The following is a 19488-nucleotide window of genomic DNA, read 5'->3' on the forward strand; positions in this document are numbered from 1 at the left end:
TTTTTTTTTTTTTTTTTTTGAGACAGAGTCTCGTTCTGTGGCCCAGGATGGAGTGCAGTGCTGCAATTTTGGCTCACTGCAACCTCCGCCTGCTGGGTTCAAGTGATTCTCCTACCTCGGCCTCCTGAATAGCTGGGACTATAGGTGCATGCCACCAAGCCCAGATAATTTTTTGTATTTTTGGGATACAATTATTATTTTGAGACGGAGTCTCGCTCTGTCGCCCTCAGGCTAGAGTGCAGTGGCATGATCTCGGCTCATGGCAAGCTCCGCCTCCCGGGTTCACGCCATTCTCCTGCCTCAGCCTGCCAAGTAGCTGGGACTACAGGCGCCCGCCACCACGCCCGGCTAATTTTTTGTATTTTTAGTGGAGACGGGGTTTCACCGTGTTAGCCAGGATGGTCTCAATCTCCTGACCTCGTGATCCACCTGCCTCGGTCTCCCAAAGTGCTGGGATTACAGGCCTGAGCCACCGCGCCCGGCCGAGATGGGGTTTCACCATGTTAGCCAGGATGGTCCTGGAGCTCCTGACCTTGTGATCTGCCTGCCTTGGTCTCCCAAAGTGCTGGGATTACAGGCATGAGCTACTGTGCCCAGCTGCAATGTCTTCTTTTTACCTCAGCCCCTCTTTATCACCTAGCATAGTGCCTGACTCATAATAGGTGCACAAAGCATTTACCGAAGAGAGAAAGGACATAATCAGGTCTAAGCAGAACACAGACTGAAGTCGTACAATCATGAGAGGTTTTACCCTTACTACAGCACATAACTTATACAAAGTCACTTACATAAGTTGACACATGCGTTCTGACAAAGGGAATTTTTTTCTTTCTTCCCGAGGGACAGCATCCAAAATGGAGTTAAAAGTCTTCAAGCCCTTTTGGGAATTGAGAAGACATTCATGGAGAAGAAACAAAACAGAGACCTATGTACGATCTTCTCTAAGGTTTCTGGAGCTGCTGGTATCTATTTTGTTATTTGCAACTTACCTCCTGTTGAATCAAATGATCTACAGTCTTTTCTGTCACCAGGGATCCTAAGCTAAGTAGGAAGGAATCCAACATCTGAATTTTCCCTGAAAGTATAATTTCAAAGACTCAATTTTATGTTTGAAAGAGTAAGAAAATGACTCCTACACATGGTCAGAGCCTTTCACTTAGGGTGTCTTTCTGGCTTTTCTACAATATAACTCACTTTGCAGCCTGTGCCCCTTACAATCCTGTTTCACTGTCTTCTGGTATTAAGGGTTGTGAGCATGTGCACACGTTCATATATGCGTTTATTTTACATGGTTCTTGGTGACTTATTTTGAAACCAAATCTTACTTTAGCTCAGGTAAATTAATTCTTTGATACTTTTATTACAGTAGACTTTCTCAACTTTGGCAATATTGATATTTCAAGCCAGGTAATTCTTCTTCTAAGAAGAACTTGAGAACTGCTGTCAAAATGCAGGGGGAAAAATGAGTGAGGAAAAGATGCATATGAAGATAAAAACAAAGATGCAACAGATAATCTTACAAAGAGGGAACAGAAAGTAAATGTAATGGACTTTTTGGTGGCCTCTCCACCATCCTTCCCCACTCCTCTGTTATGGAGCAGTTGTGCTATTTGGGTAGACTGATCAGTTCCAGGGGTAAATCTGGACTGGCTTAAATTAGGCAGAGGTGACCCATTTATCTTTTCATAGTGACTGGTTCACCTGGAGGGCAGGGCACCCAATCAGAGCAAAGCTAGGGCTTTTGTTTGCTGGTTGAGGAAAGCGAACCTTTCTCCCCCAGATGTGAACCAGGAAGCACAAAGTTCTGGTTGCAACCAACAAGGGAAGCCACCTTGAGAGCAAAGACTAGACTGAGAAAGGCAGAACCGACAGGGCTATAGAGAAATGGAGCGGAGCCACTCTATTTCCAAGCTGCCCACGTCTGGACTCTTCAGTCCCTTCAGCCAGTAAGTTGTCTTTATCATTTAAGCCTATTCGAGCTAGATATTCTGTTAAATACACCCAAAGCACTCTACCTCAGTAGTTGTTGACTACAGATGATTTTGCCCCACAGGGGATGTGTGGAGATGTTTTTGGTTGTCATGACTTGGGGATGGATGCTGTTGGCATCTAGAGGGTAGAGGACAGGGATGCCGCCAAACACCCTTTGATGTGCAGGATAGCACCCAGGACAAAGAATTACCCAGTTCAAAATATCTATATTGCCAAAATTGAGAAACTCTGCTGTAATAAAATTAACAAAGAACAAATTTTCCTGAGCTAAAGTAACATTTGGATTCAAAATAAGTCACCAAGAACCATGTAAAATAAACGTGCTTTCAACCCTTAATATCAGAATATAATGCAACAGGATTGTAAGGGGCACAGCATACAAAGTGAGAGTAAGATTGTATAAAAGCCAGAAATACATCTTCAAACGATGAAAAGCTCTGACCACGCCCCTCCCACAGCCTAATACTCTTACATTTCTTTAACACATTAAATTTATTGTCACATACAAAGAAGAAGAAATAAGGTACCATCATTTTGATGTTAGTAATTAAATTAAGGGTAACTACCAGTAAAATAAAAGTAGGACATAAGTCATTCAAATCAGTAGAGAGGGATAAACTGTGAAAGAAAGCCATAATCCATATAGCAGAACACAAACAAAAGAATCATAAAAATAAATAAGAAGACATAAGTTTCAGAACAAAAAGGAAGGAGTGATTAATTTTGTCAACTGCAGAAGGAGGTGGGAAGAAATTCAGTGAAAACATCTTTCTGCTTTGGAGAGAAGGATTAGACATTAGTTCTGCAGAGCCTGGGCATAAAACTCACACATGACAACTGTCGAAGGCCACACGTGAAAACCTGTCACTTGCAGAGAGGCCAGTCCTGCTAAGGTGACCAGAGTAGGCTCCAAGCACGAATTGCTATTGCTATAGATGGGACTGTGTCCCCGCAAAATTCCTATGTTGGAGCCTTAACCCTCAATGTGATGGTATTTGAGACGCAGCCTTTGGTAAGGGAAGTTCAGATGAGGTCACGAGTGTGGGATCCTCATGATGAGATGAGTGCCCGTATAAGAGCTCGGTCCAGCTGCAGTGGCTCATGCCTGTAATCCTAGCCCTTTGGGAGGCCAAGGTGGGTGGATCACATGGGGTCAGGAGTTCAAGACCAGCCTGGCCAAAATAGTGAAACTCCATCTCTAAGAAAAATACAAAATTAGCCAGGCATGGTGGCACACGCTTGTAATGCCAGCTACTCAGGAGGCTGAGGCAGGAAAATTGCTTGAAACCGGGAGGCAGAGGTTGCAGTGAGCTGAGAACGTGCCACTGCACTCCAGTCTGAGCAATGGTGCATGACTCTGTCTCAAAAAAAAAAAAAGAAAAAGAAAACAAAAAGAAAGAGCTCTGGCTCTCTGTCCACCTTGTAAGCACACAGCAAGAAGCCAGGTCTCTGCCCACCATGTAGGCACACAGCAAGAAGCCAGAAAGAGGCTATCGCCAGAACCCAACCATGCTGGTACCCTTATCTGTTACTCCCAGCCTCCAGAGATAAATGTCTGTTGGTTTAGCCTCCCAATTGATGGCATTTTGTTATGGCGGCCTAATTGGACTAACACAGTCATCTAGAACAATGTTTCCTCTACCAGGGTCAATGAAAGTCATTATAGCATTATGTGAATCCATAAATGCCCCAAGCGATGACCATAGAGTGAACATATAGCTCACATATGCATTGTTTTTCAAATATGCAGTATATACATACTGTTGGGATTAATACAAAGCAAGTTTATTTTAAAATGTTACAAAAATCAAAGTAGTTTTTTACCACTGTGCATTTTATCAACCAGTTTTAAAGACAGTAACTATCACTGTGATGATCATAAAACTCTGACTTGAAAATGTTTGGAACCACTGACTTGAACTATGAGGACCAACCAAGTCAACCAAGTTTTAAAGTCAACCAAGTCCAGTGCATGCTTCAGCTTCTGGTACTGCATTTCCTCAGCTACCAGATAACATCCATTGCAGAATACAGTGTCAATTGATGACAGCCTTTCAGAAGAAAACTAAAAACATGTAACATAGGAAAATGACATATCAAGATGGCTTCAATTTCCAAAATGTTTAAATATTTAAGTGCATCTTTGAATCCATGGTATCATAATTCAAATGTCAAATTACTTTTTTTTTGAGACAGGATCTCACTGTCACCCAGGCTGGAGTGGAGTGGCACAATCATGACTCACTGCAGCCTCAAACTCTGGGGCTCCAGTGATCCTCCCACCTCACCCTCCCAAGTAGCTGGGACTACTGGTGCACGCCACCACATCCTGATAATTTTTTATTTCTTGTAGAGATGGGGGTCTCACTATGTTGCCCAGGCTGGTGTCGAACTTCTGGATGCAATCAGGTCGGCCTCCTCAGCCTCTGAAAGTGCTGGGATTACAGGCATGAGCCACCACACCCAGCATAACTACCTTTAACTTGAGTTAAATGGAACAAAATCAAGCTATCCTCCAAAGTTTCTAAAATTTTACCTTTTAGGCTCTTGAAAGACAGAGAAAGGCATTTGAATCAGCTTCAAGCTAAATCAGTAGTAGCTAAATTTTTGCATATTTGAATGACAAAAGTAGCTTTCTATTACCTGAACAGAGCTAGCCATATGTCAGGAGCAGCTAAACAAAAATGTTTCTCAGACAAATACAAGACTTTTTTCTACAATGAAATGCATTTCCAAATGACACCATGATGACCATAAGGTGGTCAATAAATCCAAATAAAATGTTTAAACTTACTTTACTTTTATATATCATTTAAATGTTCCTTTCTCTGTGCCAGAATATTCTAGTAATGAAAAATTAACAGCCAATTAGTAGCCAATAACATACTTACCTTCACTACTACTTCTGGAAATAATCTAACAAAAAGAAAGAAAAAGTAAAGCTCATATTATTTTAAAACAGCATGATAAACTATAACACAAATATATTAGTGTTAATTGTCTCTAACAGGCAGGCATTGACTTTACAGAAGGAAAGAATTTTAGAGAAAGCCTATTTGAGCCTTAATCACATCCTTAAATGTGCATATCACTCTCAATCAGGTGACTAACATATTTGTATATATGATAATAAATCACCTCTCATTTTTAACATTGGTTATATAGTTTCTTACTATGTCACATACTGATAATATTCTAATAATAAAACATGAGAGTCTTTTGTTTTAAGACAGAGTTTCACTCTTGTTTCCCAGGCTGAAGTACAATCGCACGGTCTCGGCTCACTACAACCTCTGCCTCCCAGGTTCAAGTGATTCTCCTGCCTCAGCCTCCCAAATAGCTGAAATTACAGGCGCCTACCACCACACCCGGCAAATTTCTGTATTTTAGTAGAGACGGGTTTCACCATGTTGGCCAGGCTGGTCTCGACCTCCTGACTTCAGGTGATCCACTCACCTCGGCCTCCCAAAGTGTTGGGATTACAGGCGTGAGCCATCGCGCCCAGCCACGTCAGTCTTTTAACAAAACTTACATATTTAGAAAACCATGTTTTATAAATAACTTCAAGATTCCTGCCAATTACCAATGGCATCTGCTCAGTGACGCATCCATCCCATCCTTACCAACGCAGTGTCAAAGAAGTCTTCTGTAACACTAATCAGCGATGTGTCTGAGGCTAGGCCTTCCAAGGTCAGAATTCCTGTCGTTCTTTCAAACCAGGAAACTAGGTACACAGGAGGACACTAATGTAACTACATATGACTAAATGCTGCCAATTCAATAAAATTTCACAGGACAATTTTCTCATTACAACAAAATAATCTTAAAGATCTTTTCCCATTCCATTCCATTTCAATGAGGCCTGGCTCTGAGACCTCCCACCGGAACACTCCAGGATGGTGCCATACTACTACAGAGCTGTCATAAGTAAGCCTCTGAGATCAGCACAAAATAGAGTCCCAGCCAGGATCTGTGTCAGAAAGCCGTATAAAAGGACTAATGAGGAGCATTTAAGACATAAATAAGGCCAGGCGCAGTGGCTCATGCCTGTAATCCCAGCACTTTGGGAGGCCGAGGCAGGTGGATCACTTGAGGCCAGGAGTTCAAGACCAGCCTGGGAAAGACAGTTAAACTTGGTCTCTACAAAAAATATAAAAATTAGCTGGGTGTGGTGGTGCACACCTCTAGTCCCGGCTACTTAGGAGACTGAGGTGTGAATATCACTTGAGTCCAGAAGGTCAACACTGTAGTAAGCAGTGTGATCACACCACTACACTCCAGCCTGGGCAACAGAGCAAGACCCCACCTCCAAAAAAAAAAAAAAAAGATAAGTGAACCTCTTCAGCACAGGGGGAAAAAAAAAAATATTGTGATCTGAGAATCTGCTAAAAACAAACAATCAAAGAATATATAGAATTTGGAAAGTTCTCAGAAGTATTATTGGTTATAGTAAATATGCCTCAGGCCTAGGTATCTTTCTTTTGTTAAAAAGCTTCCAGCTAATTAGAGAATTTTTTCCTATAGGAATATGTATCCAATTTCATATTAAACTGCTGGAATTGGTATGATTTAAAATAAACTTCTGTAACCTTTCCTCCCCCACCCCAGAATATACGGTATTTCCTCCATAAAGCAAAAGCCATCTGATTTTTCCCATGATTTTTGCTGAGACTCGTCACTCTTAAAAAAAAAAATAAGAAGAAGAAAAACCCCTCATGCATAGTTAGAAATCATCAGCTGAACATGACATCAGTCACATGAGTTTCTGATGAACAACTCTTGCAGAAGTCAGGCCTTCAAAACTCTGTACGCTTTGGGCCAAGAACCTGAGACATTCCAGCTGAAGATAAATAAACCAGTTTTCAACCTTGGCTGTACATTAGGAAAACCTGGGGAGTCAGGAAACATCCCCCAGACCCAGTAATCAGAATCACTGGTGATACACCCCCACCTGAGTTTTCTATTTTAGGTTTAAGAATGTTTGTGAGAGCTCTCCAGGTGACTGTAATGTCCAGCAAGGTTTAAAAGCCATTACTACATTCCAAGTAAGGTTTCTTTTGTCTCAAATCAGACAAATACTTGCACTAGATTGAATCATCCATCTGCTGAGGAAAGCTTTTCTCCAATAGCACAAGAGAAGAAATGTCTCTCTACACAGCAGAACTCACTGGTAAGGCTCTATTTTCTCCCTCCCTATGTTCATACTTAGATTTCTATGCTTTTTAAATACATTTTTGTCACCACTCCATCTATCGCTCCAAAGCCTATCGCACTCCCATCACCCTCCCAAATATACTGGTTGAGTAGATACAGAAGTGGCAGAAAGGCTGCACTCTCTGATCAATACTTGGGAACAGGAAGTTCTCACTGAATCCATTTATGCACCCTGGTCACACATTGTCTGACAGACATCCCAGCTCTCCCCACAGTTGTATCACTACCAGAAGCCACACACAATAGCCATGACTTCTTAGGAATATGGTATCAGACAAGTTGCTTAATCCTCCTGGATTTTACGGTGCAGGACTAAAGATATTTCTTTCTGTAGGGCTTTTTTTTTTTTTTTTTTTTTTGAGACAGCGTATCACTCTGTCGCCCAGACTGGAGTGCAGCAGCACCATCTTGGCTCACCACAACCTCCAGCTTAAGCAATTCCCCTGCCTCAGCTTCCTGAGTAGCTGGGATTACAGGCATGAGCCACCACTGCCCAGCTAATTTCTGTATTTTTAATAGAGACAGGGTGTCACCATGTTGGCAAGGCTGGTCTCGAACCCCTGACCTCAGGTGATCCGCCTGCCTCAACCTCCCAAAGTGCTGGGATTACAGGCAGGAGTCACTGTGCCATGAATTCTTATTCTATGGAGTAGAAGAACTTCCAAGCACACTTTGTGTTGAGTCTGCAAACACAATTGTCTTTAGAAGTACAGAGTTGGCCGGGCGTGGTGGCTCACACCTATAATCCCAGCACTTTGGGAGGCCAAGGCAGGCGAATCATCTGAGGTCAGGAGTCCGAGATGTGGGATATGATGAGGTTTCTCTTCAAATAATCTGATCAATCTTTTATTATTTAATTCATAGCACACACACACCCCCTTTTTTTCTCCTTCTTTCTCCTCTTTGCCTTTGTTAGATGCCCAGGCACACCACAGTACCAGGCGTTATCAGTACCAGCTCACATTCCTTTTCTTATTTGAAAAGAGGACTAACTTTCTAGCTCATTACAGACACCCCTTCCCCTTCCTCTCCACTTTCTTTTACATGCCCACCCTATCTAAAAAAAAAAAAAAGTCAAATGTTTAGCCAACCGGGATTAGTTTAGATTGTACGACCCGACCCCGGCCAATGGGGAAAAGGTACACGGGCAGGACTTGCGTCAGCAAGAAAGGCTCTCATGCCCCTGTGTTCAGGTGTGCTCTCATGGCAACTGGCCAAGGAGGCACCCCTCTGCGCAGAAGTCAAATTGCTTTGCTAAGAATCCTTTGTTCAAGTGTTCAATTTCCTTAGGATTTTGAGCGTTATTCCCAACAGAGACAAGTCTGACCAATGTGGTGAAACTCCATCTCTACTAAAAATACAAAAAAATTAGCCGGGTGTGGTGGCGCACACCTGTAATCTCAGCTACTTGGGAGGCTGAGGCAGAAGAATTGCTTGAACCTGGGAGACGGAAGTTGCAGTGAGTCAATATTATCGCCCCTGTACTCCAGCCTAGATGACAGAGCGAGACTCCATCTCAAAAAAAAAAAAAAAAAAAAAAAGAAAGAAACAAGTATAGAGTCTAAGCTGGGCGTGGGGGCTCATGCCTGTAATCCTAGCACTTTGGGAGGCCAAGGTGGGTAGATCACTTGAGGTCAAGAGTTCGAGACCAGCCTGGCTAACATGGTAAAACCCTGTCTCTACTAAAAATACAAAAATTAGCTGGGCATGGTGGTGTGTGCCTGTAATCCCAGCTACTCAGGAGGCTGAGACAGGAGAATTACTTGAGCCCAGGAGGCAGAGGTTGAAGTGAGCTAAGATCGTACCACTACACTCCAGCCTGGGTGACAAAATTAAAAAAAAAAGAAAAAGAAAAAGAAAACAGAAAGAAAAAAAAGAGGTATAGAGTCTAGTATCCCATTCTCTTTGATAATGTTGATCTATTCTTGCCAAAACCTATATGAAATAACGTATCTAAATTATGGTTATGAAATTTCCACCACCAACTAGGATGCCAATGGAATATAGAAATTCCTACCTGATTTCAGAACTCCAGTGGGGATTTGATCTGACACTTTTTTAAACCTTGGGAGGGAATTCTTAAACCTAAATAGAAAAGTTAGGCTGGGGCATATTCCTATTCATATCCCAAAAGGTCAGCTTAGGGTTCCAAGGTACACTTAGAACATCTCTGCTTCATTTCCTTTGAGATTTTATCTCCTTTCCCCTGCTTCCTGTTATCTGCATAAGTTAGTGTATCAGCAGGTCAAGTGGGGTTACATGCAAAATGAAATATATAGGGTCAGCATAAGCAGTCTTTAATTCCCCCTGCAAACACTTTTAAAGTCACTGAGAGGAGTTTGGGAAAGCCTGGAGTTTGCTCTCTCTCCTGAAGGGGTAGCTTCAGAATCAGACGCATTTTAGAGTAACAAAGGGCAAAGACAGATCTTGGCCCAATCTGGCATTAATAAACTTCAAGTACTAGAGCTCAAGGGGTAAATCAAAGACATTACTAGCAGTCAGATCATCCTTCTACCGTACTTCTTCCCCACATCTCCTTACCAATAAACAAACTTGTCTCTGGGTTGCAAAAACCTCACCATTAACAGAGAGGAGCTACAGCAGGAGATGTTGCAGATTCTGCTTTGCTTCCAGATGCCATTATAAAGACACTCACTGTGTTATCTCCTGGTTAACATTTTTAAAAGAATAAAATTTGATAATTTGAGTAACTTTGAATAAGCAAAAATGTTTTTGCTATTTGTTTTTTCAGATTCATCCAAGGTTTAGAAAACAGGAAAAGTGATGTGTTACAAGAACTAAGAAAAGTTTTTGATGATCATTTTTCTAGGTCTAATTTTGTTAATAAAGTCTATTAAAATAGTTCTAGAGCCTACTCCTACTCATTTTCCCCCAAAATTCACTAAAATAATTTAAAATAATAATCACTGCATAGGCTCATCAAGAGAAGTGGTTGTGTCTGACTCGATCCGGTGCACTCCCAAAGTGCCTTGCATAGCAGGTACATCAGGAAATGCATGTTGAATTTAATTTTTGATTAGATAGAAGCAATTAGAATGGATATCAATTTCTTTTCAAATTGGATTTCAAAGGAACAGAAAATACCAAACTTAACTGGACAACTAAATCCATATAAGTTCTTTAAGTTACCCAAAGCCATATAAAATTAAAATAGGACACTTATCTTTGGGATCAGTCCCTGCTGAATTAGCAAAGGTTCTTCTTCTTCCGGGCCATCTATGAAGAATCGCTGAATACATTTCAGCAACAGTGACACAGACTGAAATTCATTTTTATCTAGTTCCTAGGTATAAACCACACTAAATTAAAACACTTATAAATAATTATATGTTCATATTTTGGTCACAAAGCAAACCAACTTGCCTTATTTATTAATCTGTTAAGACGGTGTAATAGGAGATGATTATATTTTTGAGGAGAGTGGCTCTCTTTCTGTTGAAAGTATTCTTTTATTTTCTGAAATCCTTTATCATGGAATGCATCCATAATAAGTGATTGAAGCTGGAAAGATGATAGTTTGCAAATTACTTTTTCCCTAAGAACATTTATTTTATAGTAATATTTCTAACTGATATCATTATCAATAAGAATTCAGTATGAAATAATATAGGGTAGACATAGAACGGAGATCTCTATCTTGAATTGTTTACTATTCACACTATTACACTTCACAAATGATTGATGTTTCTGTTGGCTTAAGACAAGAGTTCCCAGAATGTGGTTCCTAGACCACCAGCAGCGTTGGCATCACCTGGGGAATTCTTAGCACTCAGACACAGGGCAGAACCCTTCATGATTCTCATGCATGCTGAAGTCTGGGAACCACTGACCCAAGGAAAACAACATTTGAGTTTCAGGTATCATGGGATGAAGATCCTCTGCAATCTTGGGAATTCTAAAACACTAAAAATTAAAGCCTATGATCACTCACTAAGTGACATAAATGATCATAATAGAAGGAAGAAAAATAATACTAATAATTATAGATAAGTATGCAAATTGACCATAATGAATGAAATTCATCTTTTCCGCCTGCACATTAGCTAAGACATGCTTCTAAGTACATATACTTGAAGGGCTGGGTGCAGTGGCATACACCTGTAATCCCAGCACTTTGGGAGGCCAAGGCAGGAGGATCACCTGAGGTCAGGAGTTCGAGACCAGCCTGACCAACATGGAGCAACTCCGTCTCTACTAAAAATACAAAATTAGCCAGATGTGGCGGCGCATGCCTGTAATCCCAGCTACTTGGGAGGCTGAGGCAGGAGAATGCTTGAACCTGGGATGGAGGTTGCAGTGAGTTGAGATCGCACCATTGCACTCCAGCCTGTGCAACAAGAGCGAAACTCCGTCTCAAAAAAAAAAAAGTGCATATACTTGAATAACAGACATTTCCTTAAACATTTAAACTATAAAAGATTTTTGATCTTTAAAAAAACCTATAGGTTAAACTATACAATACTATTTTAATAAGGAAGCAATTTACTATCTACAGCCCAAAATTCCACTTATTCTTAGTACTGAATTAAAAGGAAAAATATCATTTAAAATTATTCCATTTAAACGGAATGTTTTCTTTTTTCAGTCAACACATAGTGAGTTTTTTTGTGCCAAGTGTGTTAAGTGTTCTGCAGATGTTATTATTTAATCCTCGCCTCGGTCCTGAGAGGTTAGGTTCTTTATCTCAGGATAGAAGTAGCAAGGATAAGAAAGGTGAAAACGTATGTGAGATCACTCAGCTGAAATTTACTCCCTTTTACCTGCTTAAAACTCTGCCATTGCCAGGCGCAGGGCTCACGCCTATAATCCCAGCACTTTAGGAAGCCAAGACAAGAGGATCGCTTAAGCCCAGAAGTTTGACATCAGCCTGGGCAATATATTGAGACTCAATCTCTACAAAAAATGAAAAACTAGCCAGGTGTGGAGGTGCATGCCTGTAGTCACAGCTACTCAGAAGGTGAGGCAGGAGGATCACTTGAGCCCAGGAGGTCAAGGCTGCAGTAGGCCATGATTGTACCACTGCACTCCACCCAGGGTGACAGAGTGAGATCCTGTTAAAACAAAACAAAACTTTGCCATGGCTGCCTCTGCATTCAGAACAAATCCAAGTCCTTTGCTTTAGTCCACAGAACGTGGCATGATCTGATCTCTGACAGTCTGACACTATCCTGCTAATGAGTCCTAGGATAAGTCAAGCTCTTGCCTTGGGGCCTTTGAACTGGCTGTTCGAGGCCTGGGCTACTTCACACCACCACTTTCCACATGGCTGGCTCCACTCAGACCACAGCTTAAGCATAAGTTTTTCAGGTAGATCTTCCAGGATCACCTTAAGTAGACCAGGTGTCTCCTCAACACTCCCAATTATTCCCCATCTCAATACCCTGTTGTTTTTCTTCCTGCTTTCTTTGGCTCTCTGCCAGTCTATAAGCTCCATAAAGGCAGAAGTTGTATCTAGTTTGTTCAGTACTATCTATCTACATCTAGAAGAGCACAGGATACAAGATAGTTTAGACTAGGATTTAATCCAGGATACACCTGGGATTACAGGTGTATGCCACTGCACCCAGCCCTTCAAGTCTAACAGTAAATTGACTAGCTATGGGATGTGAGAGATTAGGGAAGGAGAAAAATAAAGATTTCTCTGCTTGTGATTTGAGCAACTGGAGGAACAATCTTGCTAATGACCCAGGGAACACAGAACTAGAAAGAATACATACACTCATACACACATACACACACAGACACACACACACACACACACACACATTATAAAAGAAACTTGATCTTTACCCAGAAAGCATCATCCTGGGCCTTCCCAGTCCTATCTTCCTTAATAGGCTGCAAAGGATCTTTGTTTTTCTGTGTGGAATAAAAATATGTTTTTAAAACAATTTTTATTTCAAAGAAATGCATTTCAAGTTTTAAACATAAAGCAAAAATAAATAAATAAATAAATAAATAAATAAAGGTTTGTATTGTTTTCCCGAACAGAAATTTTTGTTTGCTCATATTATCGGTCTAAGTAAAATAGTACTTAGAAAAAAAAAAAACTTTATCCAACCTTCTTTAGCATGGTCTATGACAAATACAATACAAACTATCAGAAGAAGCAAAGCAAACATCATTTGAATAAATAATCATATAAAACAAACTCTATAATGATGATTATGAAGTAGAAGTAAAAGGCTTTGAACTAATAAACCATTTTCAGAATGAGAACTTGTAAAATAAAGTTAAATAAAACTGTCTTGGAGGCATCATAGTACCTGACTTCAAAATATACTACAAAGTTATAGGAACAAAACAGCATGGTACTGGCATAAAAACAGACACATACATAGACCAATGGAACAGAATAGATAAACCCAAAATAAATCTACTTCTTTATAGCCAACTGATTTTTGACAAAGGTGTCAAGAACATTCATGGGGAAAAGATAGTCTCTTCAATAACTGGTGCTGGGAAAACTGGATATTTATATGTGGAAGAATGAAACCAGATCCCATGTCTCACCATATACAAAAATCAACTCAAAATAAACTAAAAACTTACACTTAAAATCCCAAACTATGAAACTACCAGAAGAAAATATAGGGGAAACACTTTAGGACATTGGTCTGAGCAAAGATTTTATGGAGAAGACCTCAAAATCACAGGCAATGAAAGCAAAAATAGACAAATGAAATTATACAGACCAAAAAGCTTCTTACAGAAAGGGAAATAATAGAGTGAAGAGACAACCAGCAGAATGGGAGAATGTATTTGCAAACTATGCATCCAACAAGCCATTAATATCCAGAATATACAGGGAACTCAAACACCTCAACAGCAAAATAACCAATCCAATTAAAAATGGGTAAATAAGCTAAATAGACATCTCTCCAAAGAAGACATACAAATGACCAACAGGTATATGAAAAAATACTCAACATCACTAATCATTGGAAAATGCAAATCAAAACCAAAATGAGATATTATTTTACCCCAGTTAGAATGGCCATTATCAAGACAAAAAACAACAAATGCTGGCAAGGATATGGAAAAAGAGGAACTCTTGTACACTGTTTGGTAGGAATATAAATTAGTATAGACAATATGGAAAACAGCATGGAGGTTCCTCAAAAAACTAAAGCCAGAACTATCATAAATCCAGCAATCCTACTCCTGGAGATATATCCAAAAGAAAAGAAATCAGTATGTCAAAGGCATATCTGCACTCCCACGTTTATTGCAGCACTGTTCATAATAGCCAAGATATGGAATCAACCTAAGTGTCCATCAGCGGATGAATGGATAAAGAAAATGTGATATATTCATGCAGTGGAATACTTTTCAGCCAGAAAAAAAGAACAAAATCCTGTCATTCATGGTAACATGCATGAGCCTGGAGGACATTATGCTAAGTGAAATAAGCAGGGCACAGACAGACACACTGCATGTTCTTGATCACATGTAGAGGCTAAAAAACTGATCTCGGCCAGGTGTGGTGGCTCATGCCTGTAATCCCAGCACTTTGGGTGGTCGAGGTAGGTGGATCACCTGAGATCTGGAGTTTCAGCCCAGCCTGACCAACATGACGAAACCCGTCTATACTAAAAATACAAAATTATCCGGGCGTGGTGGCACATGCCTGTAATCCCAGCTACTGGAGAGGCTGAGGCAAGAGAATCATTTGAACCCGGGAAGCAGAGGTTGCAATGAGCTGAGGTCGCACCATTGCACTCCAGCTGAGGAAGCAAGAGCAAAACTCCATCTCAAAAAAAAGAAAAGAAAAAAAAAGAAAGCCGATCTCATAGAAGTAGAGAATAGAATAGTGGTCACTAGAAAAGGGGAAGGGTGAGATAGGCAGAGGTTAGTTAATGGACACAAAATTGCAGCTACCTGGAAGAAGGAGTAAGTTCTAGAGTACGATAGCACTGTAGGGTGACTATAATGAACTTACTGAATATTTTCAAACAGCTAGACGAGTAGACCTTGAACATTCCCAACACAAAGAAATGTTTGAGGTGATGGATATGCATAATTACTCTGATTTGATCATTACACATTGTATACACATATGGAAATATCACACTACACCTATTAACATGTACAATTATTATGTGTCAATTAACATGTGTCAATTAAAAATAAATGATAAAGGCAAAGAAAAAGAACCATTGTATTAGTAGATAACTGAGTAGAGGCAAAAGTGAGATAGAAGGAACAGCTAAAGCTACAATTAAAATTGGGTGTTAGGCCAGGCGCAGTGACTCATGCCTGTAATCCCAGCACTTTGGGAGGCCGAGGCAGGTGGATCACGAGGTCAGGAGTTCGAGACCAGCCTGTCCAATGTGGTGAAACCCCGTCTCTACTAAACACACAAAAAATTAGCCAGGTGTGGTGGCGGGCCCCTGTAGTCCCAGCTACTCAGGAGGCTGAGGCAGGAGAACCACTTGAACCCGGGAGGTGGAGGTTGCAGTGAGCCGAGATCGAGCCACCGTGCTCCAGCCTGGATGACAAAGTGAGACTCCATATCAAAAACAAAAAAGGGGGGGTGTTAATTCATAACACAAACTGACATCAAATAAACACTACGCTATGGATCTATAAAGAATTTCTAAGTTTTGTCAACAAATTCTGAATTAGTGGGAAATACTTCCTATCCCAAAGAAAATATTCCCAGGAGTCTTTATGTTACACTCCTTTACCTCTTTTCTCTGTAGACACTGCCCTATCTCTCCTTCAGTTCAACTCATATGCAGAGATGCTCTGTGTATTTTTATTTCTACCTCCTTCCAACCGTCTCTGGCCTTGGTGTTCAGTACTCTGCAAATTCCAAAGAAATGCTTACTGTTTCTGGAATTTCTGGAGCCACTCTAGTGCACAGAAAGGTATCCCCCTTCTGTGAAGATCATATGGCAACTTTTGTGGGTAGGAACTTGACAGGAAAATCAGAAAGTGGGATGGTTTAGGCAGAAAAGGTCATTAGATTCTCTGAGCTTCAGTCTCTTCATTTAAAAAACATGATGATAGCCGGGCACGGTGGCTCACACCTGTAATCCCAGCACTTTGGGAGGCCGAGGTGGGCAGATCATGAGGTTAAAAGATCGAGACCATCCTGGCCAACATGGTGAAACCCCGTCTCTACTAAAAATACAAAAATTAGCCGGGCGTGATGGCGGGCGCCTGTGGTCTCAGCTACTCGGGAGGCTGAGGTAGGAGAATCGCTGGAACCCAGGAGGCGGAGGTTGCAGTGAGCCAAGATCACGCCACTGCACTCCAGCCTGGGTGACAGAATGACATTCCGTCTCAAAAAAAAAAAAAAAAAAGAGAACACCTATACGGAAGGATTGGAGTGAGGACTGACAGAATGTTTGTAATGTTCTTAGCATAGATAGCGCCTGGCACACAAAAATGGTTCAGTGAATGGCAGCTTTCAATGTAAGAGGGATGGTGAGGAGGTTATGTTTAAGTGCTCTGAATTTAAGCGTAGCTTGATGTTAGAAAGGTTTGTGTCCCAAATCTGTTTCCCCATGGCTGGGAAGATGGCGCCAGATGACAGATGGACGTTATGGAGAACAAGAGTGAGTTCCTGAATCCAGGCAAGCAATTATCCCTATCAGAATCACCTGGGGTCCTCACTAACAAACTAACAAACTACCGGCCCACCGTAGACCAATTAAATCAGAATTTCTACCACCAGGAACCCAGGCAGAAGAATGTTAGAAACACGCCCCAAGTGGTTTTTGTTTGTTGTTTTTGGCGTCCCTGGGTGGGCTCACACTCCACGTGTTTTTATTTTTTATTATTTATTGATAAGTAATAATTGTAGCTTTATCTTAGGGCCTGCCCTTTGTCATTCGGTTAAATGAAGTCCCAACACTTCGGGCTGCTTAACGCTACTCCACTTTCTATGCAGCAAGGTGGAAAGAGGGCTGGAAAACCGGCTAGGAAACTACACAAAGCAACTAGAAAAGAACTATCTCATTGCTTTCCGAATACGAATTATCCGGTTCCCCTTTCCCTGAGCGCTATTTAGCGAGGGATCCGAGGTTTCTCTTCTGCCTAGTCTCACCGCAAGCTGCCAATACACTCCGAGCAAATCCAAGGAGGTGACGGCGCACTGTGCTCAGAGCCCGATCTCTGAGAGAACACCTCAGGGCGGCAGAGCCTGAGCCCCAGGAACCCAGAGCCCTCGCGCGCCCTCGGACTGTGGACGAAAGGTCCGGGCCTTCCGGGGGTCACTCACCGCTTGCATACCGAGGCTTCCGTGCTGAAGCGGCGCGCCGCTCAGCTTTGCTGCGCTAGGTCAGCCCTCTGCGGTTTCCCTGCCCAAGACACCCGCCCGCTGGGGGCGCTGCTGCGAGAGCCCTGGTGGCGGACCGCTTTTTGAGTCGAGTCTTCTTCCGCAACTGTAATTGATGAATCCGCCCCAGCAGTTGACTAGAGCTCGGTGTTTGAGAACCAAGAAAAGCGTGCAAGTAACTAGCGCACACGGGCCAAGCCACCTGGGCGCACGCACACGCCCTTTAAGAGAAAGCCAGCACTCAAAGGATGTGAACTATGTCGTTTAAACGTCCCTTATTTGCGAAATTCCAGAGAGGTAGTCGTTCGCTTTGCGGTAGCTGTTCCAAGTTTTCGCCCCGCTTTAAAAACCCAGAGGAGCGGCCGGGCGCAGTGGCTCACGCCTGTAATTCCAGCACTTTGGGTGGCCGAGGCGGGTGGATCACTTGAGGTCAGGAGTTTGAGACCAGTCTGGTCAACATGGTGAAACCTTGTCTCTACTAAAAATACAAAAAATTAGCCTGGCGCGGTAGCATGTGCCCGTAATCCTAGCTGCTGGGGAGGCTGAGGTAGGAGAATCACTTGAATCCCGAAGGCGGAGGTTGCAGTGAGCCGAGATCGCGCCACTGCACTCCAACCTGTGAGACAGAATAAGACCCTGTCTAAATAAATAAATAAATAATAAATAAATAAATACAGAGGAGCAGTTTTTGGTCCATTGATGTATGTAGACAGAAGCCGAACCCTTTGCTATGGTAACCAGACTTGTACCCGATATTATTAATACATTCCTGATTTCACACACATAAAAAGAGTGTTTGCTTGTTGTTTTTTAAGTACGGTGGTGCGGAGGAAGGGAATTTTTTTTTTTTTTTATCAAAGCAAATAGTTTATTTTGTTGTTGTTTTTTGTTTGGGTTTTGGTTTGGTTTTTTGTCTATTTCCTTTAACCTGACAAGTATGCGTACCAATGGCTGGGCTGATTTGGGTAGGTGGCCCGTTGTATGAACACGGTGGCAAAACTAAGTTGGATTGGAGTTTTCCACAAAAACAAAAAAAGACCCCTCCAATCCAAACATTCTTTGTGTAAAAATCAACTTATATTATAACTAGACCTGTGAGTATTTCATGTCATAATATGTACAGAAGATGTTTGTCTACACCAAAGCAAAACATAACATAACCAGAACCCCTGTTAGCCCAGGACTTGCACACACTTCTAGTCTGTTCAAAACAATGTTTGTGTCAAAGCCTGTCGTATCCATTTTCTGGCAAGTATAATGTAAATATTCTTACATTAGTTTACCTATTTTAATCTAAACCAAGGAAATTCAAATGCAGGTTTTCTTCCTTTTCAATTAATGGAGTTTTGTAATATTAAACTAGTAATCAAGACAGGAACAGCTGTGAGTATAAACTATTGTGAGTCAATACAAATATAATACCAGGGCAAGAAAGAAATAAAGAAGAAGCAATAAAAAAAAGCTACAGTTTAAATGAATTTAATTTAATAGAATATTAAAAAATTAGAGTTTTCATAATATTAGATAGCAAACTTCATCATCTGTTATTTTCAGGCTTTTGGGGAAAAACATATCCTTCCAAAGTGTATGGTGCAATGCATTCAAATCTTTAAGAGAAATTAAAAATAACAAAATAGGCAAAATACCTTTTACCTGTTTATTTATTTTTTTTACTTTGATTAGCTTCTTTTACTAACATGTTTTGCCCAAATATAATTTATGGGAACTTGAAATGCATATTTTAATTCTTCTCAAAGTAAATATGGTAGAGGCGCTATGACATTTCTTTGGATACCAGAATCCCTTTAGAAATTAATTGATTTGCTTTTAACATAAAGAAGTTTTATTTATTTACATTTTGACGGATCAGGTCTCTCTAGGAACATTCCAAAGGCACAGAGACAAGAACTATTCTAGCACTGCAATAAGACCAAAAATTAATTTCTATGCATTCTCAGAGGTAACTTTAAATC

At 41.1% G+C, this 19488-nt stretch overlaps 1 protein-coding gene across 1 annotated transcript in view; it reads right to left on the minus strand.

The window, feature by feature from the left end:
- The window catches only part of SYCP2L (synaptonemal complex protein 2 like), an 80192-nt gene extending 62434 nt beyond the window's left edge, over window positions 1-17758 (minus strand). The window contains exons 1-8 of the mRNA XM_023185346.1: window positions 17459-17758; window positions 13018-13086; window positions 10591-10728; window positions 10387-10510; window positions 5616-5716; window positions 4884-4908; window positions 990-1075; window positions 789-877 (exon numbers count right to left, since the gene is read on the minus strand). Coding sequence (XP_023041114.1) covers window positions 789-877; window positions 990-1075; window positions 4884-4908; window positions 5616-5716; window positions 10387-10510; window positions 10591-10728; window positions 13018-13086; window positions 17459-17467 — 641 coding nt within the window. The 5' untranslated portion in view covers window positions 17468-17758. The remainder of the gene's footprint in view (window positions 1-788; window positions 878-989; window positions 1076-4883; window positions 4909-5615; window positions 5717-10386; window positions 10511-10590; window positions 10729-13017; window positions 13087-17458) is intronic.
- Between the last annotated feature and the right edge of the window lie 1730 nt (window positions 17759-19488).

This window comes from Piliocolobus tephrosceles, chromosome 5 (assembly GCF_002776525.5).
Source record: "Piliocolobus tephrosceles isolate RC106 chromosome 5, ASM277652v3, whole genome shotgun sequence".
Lineage (NCBI taxonomy): Eukaryota > Metazoa > Chordata > Mammalia > Primates > Cercopithecidae > Piliocolobus > Piliocolobus tephrosceles.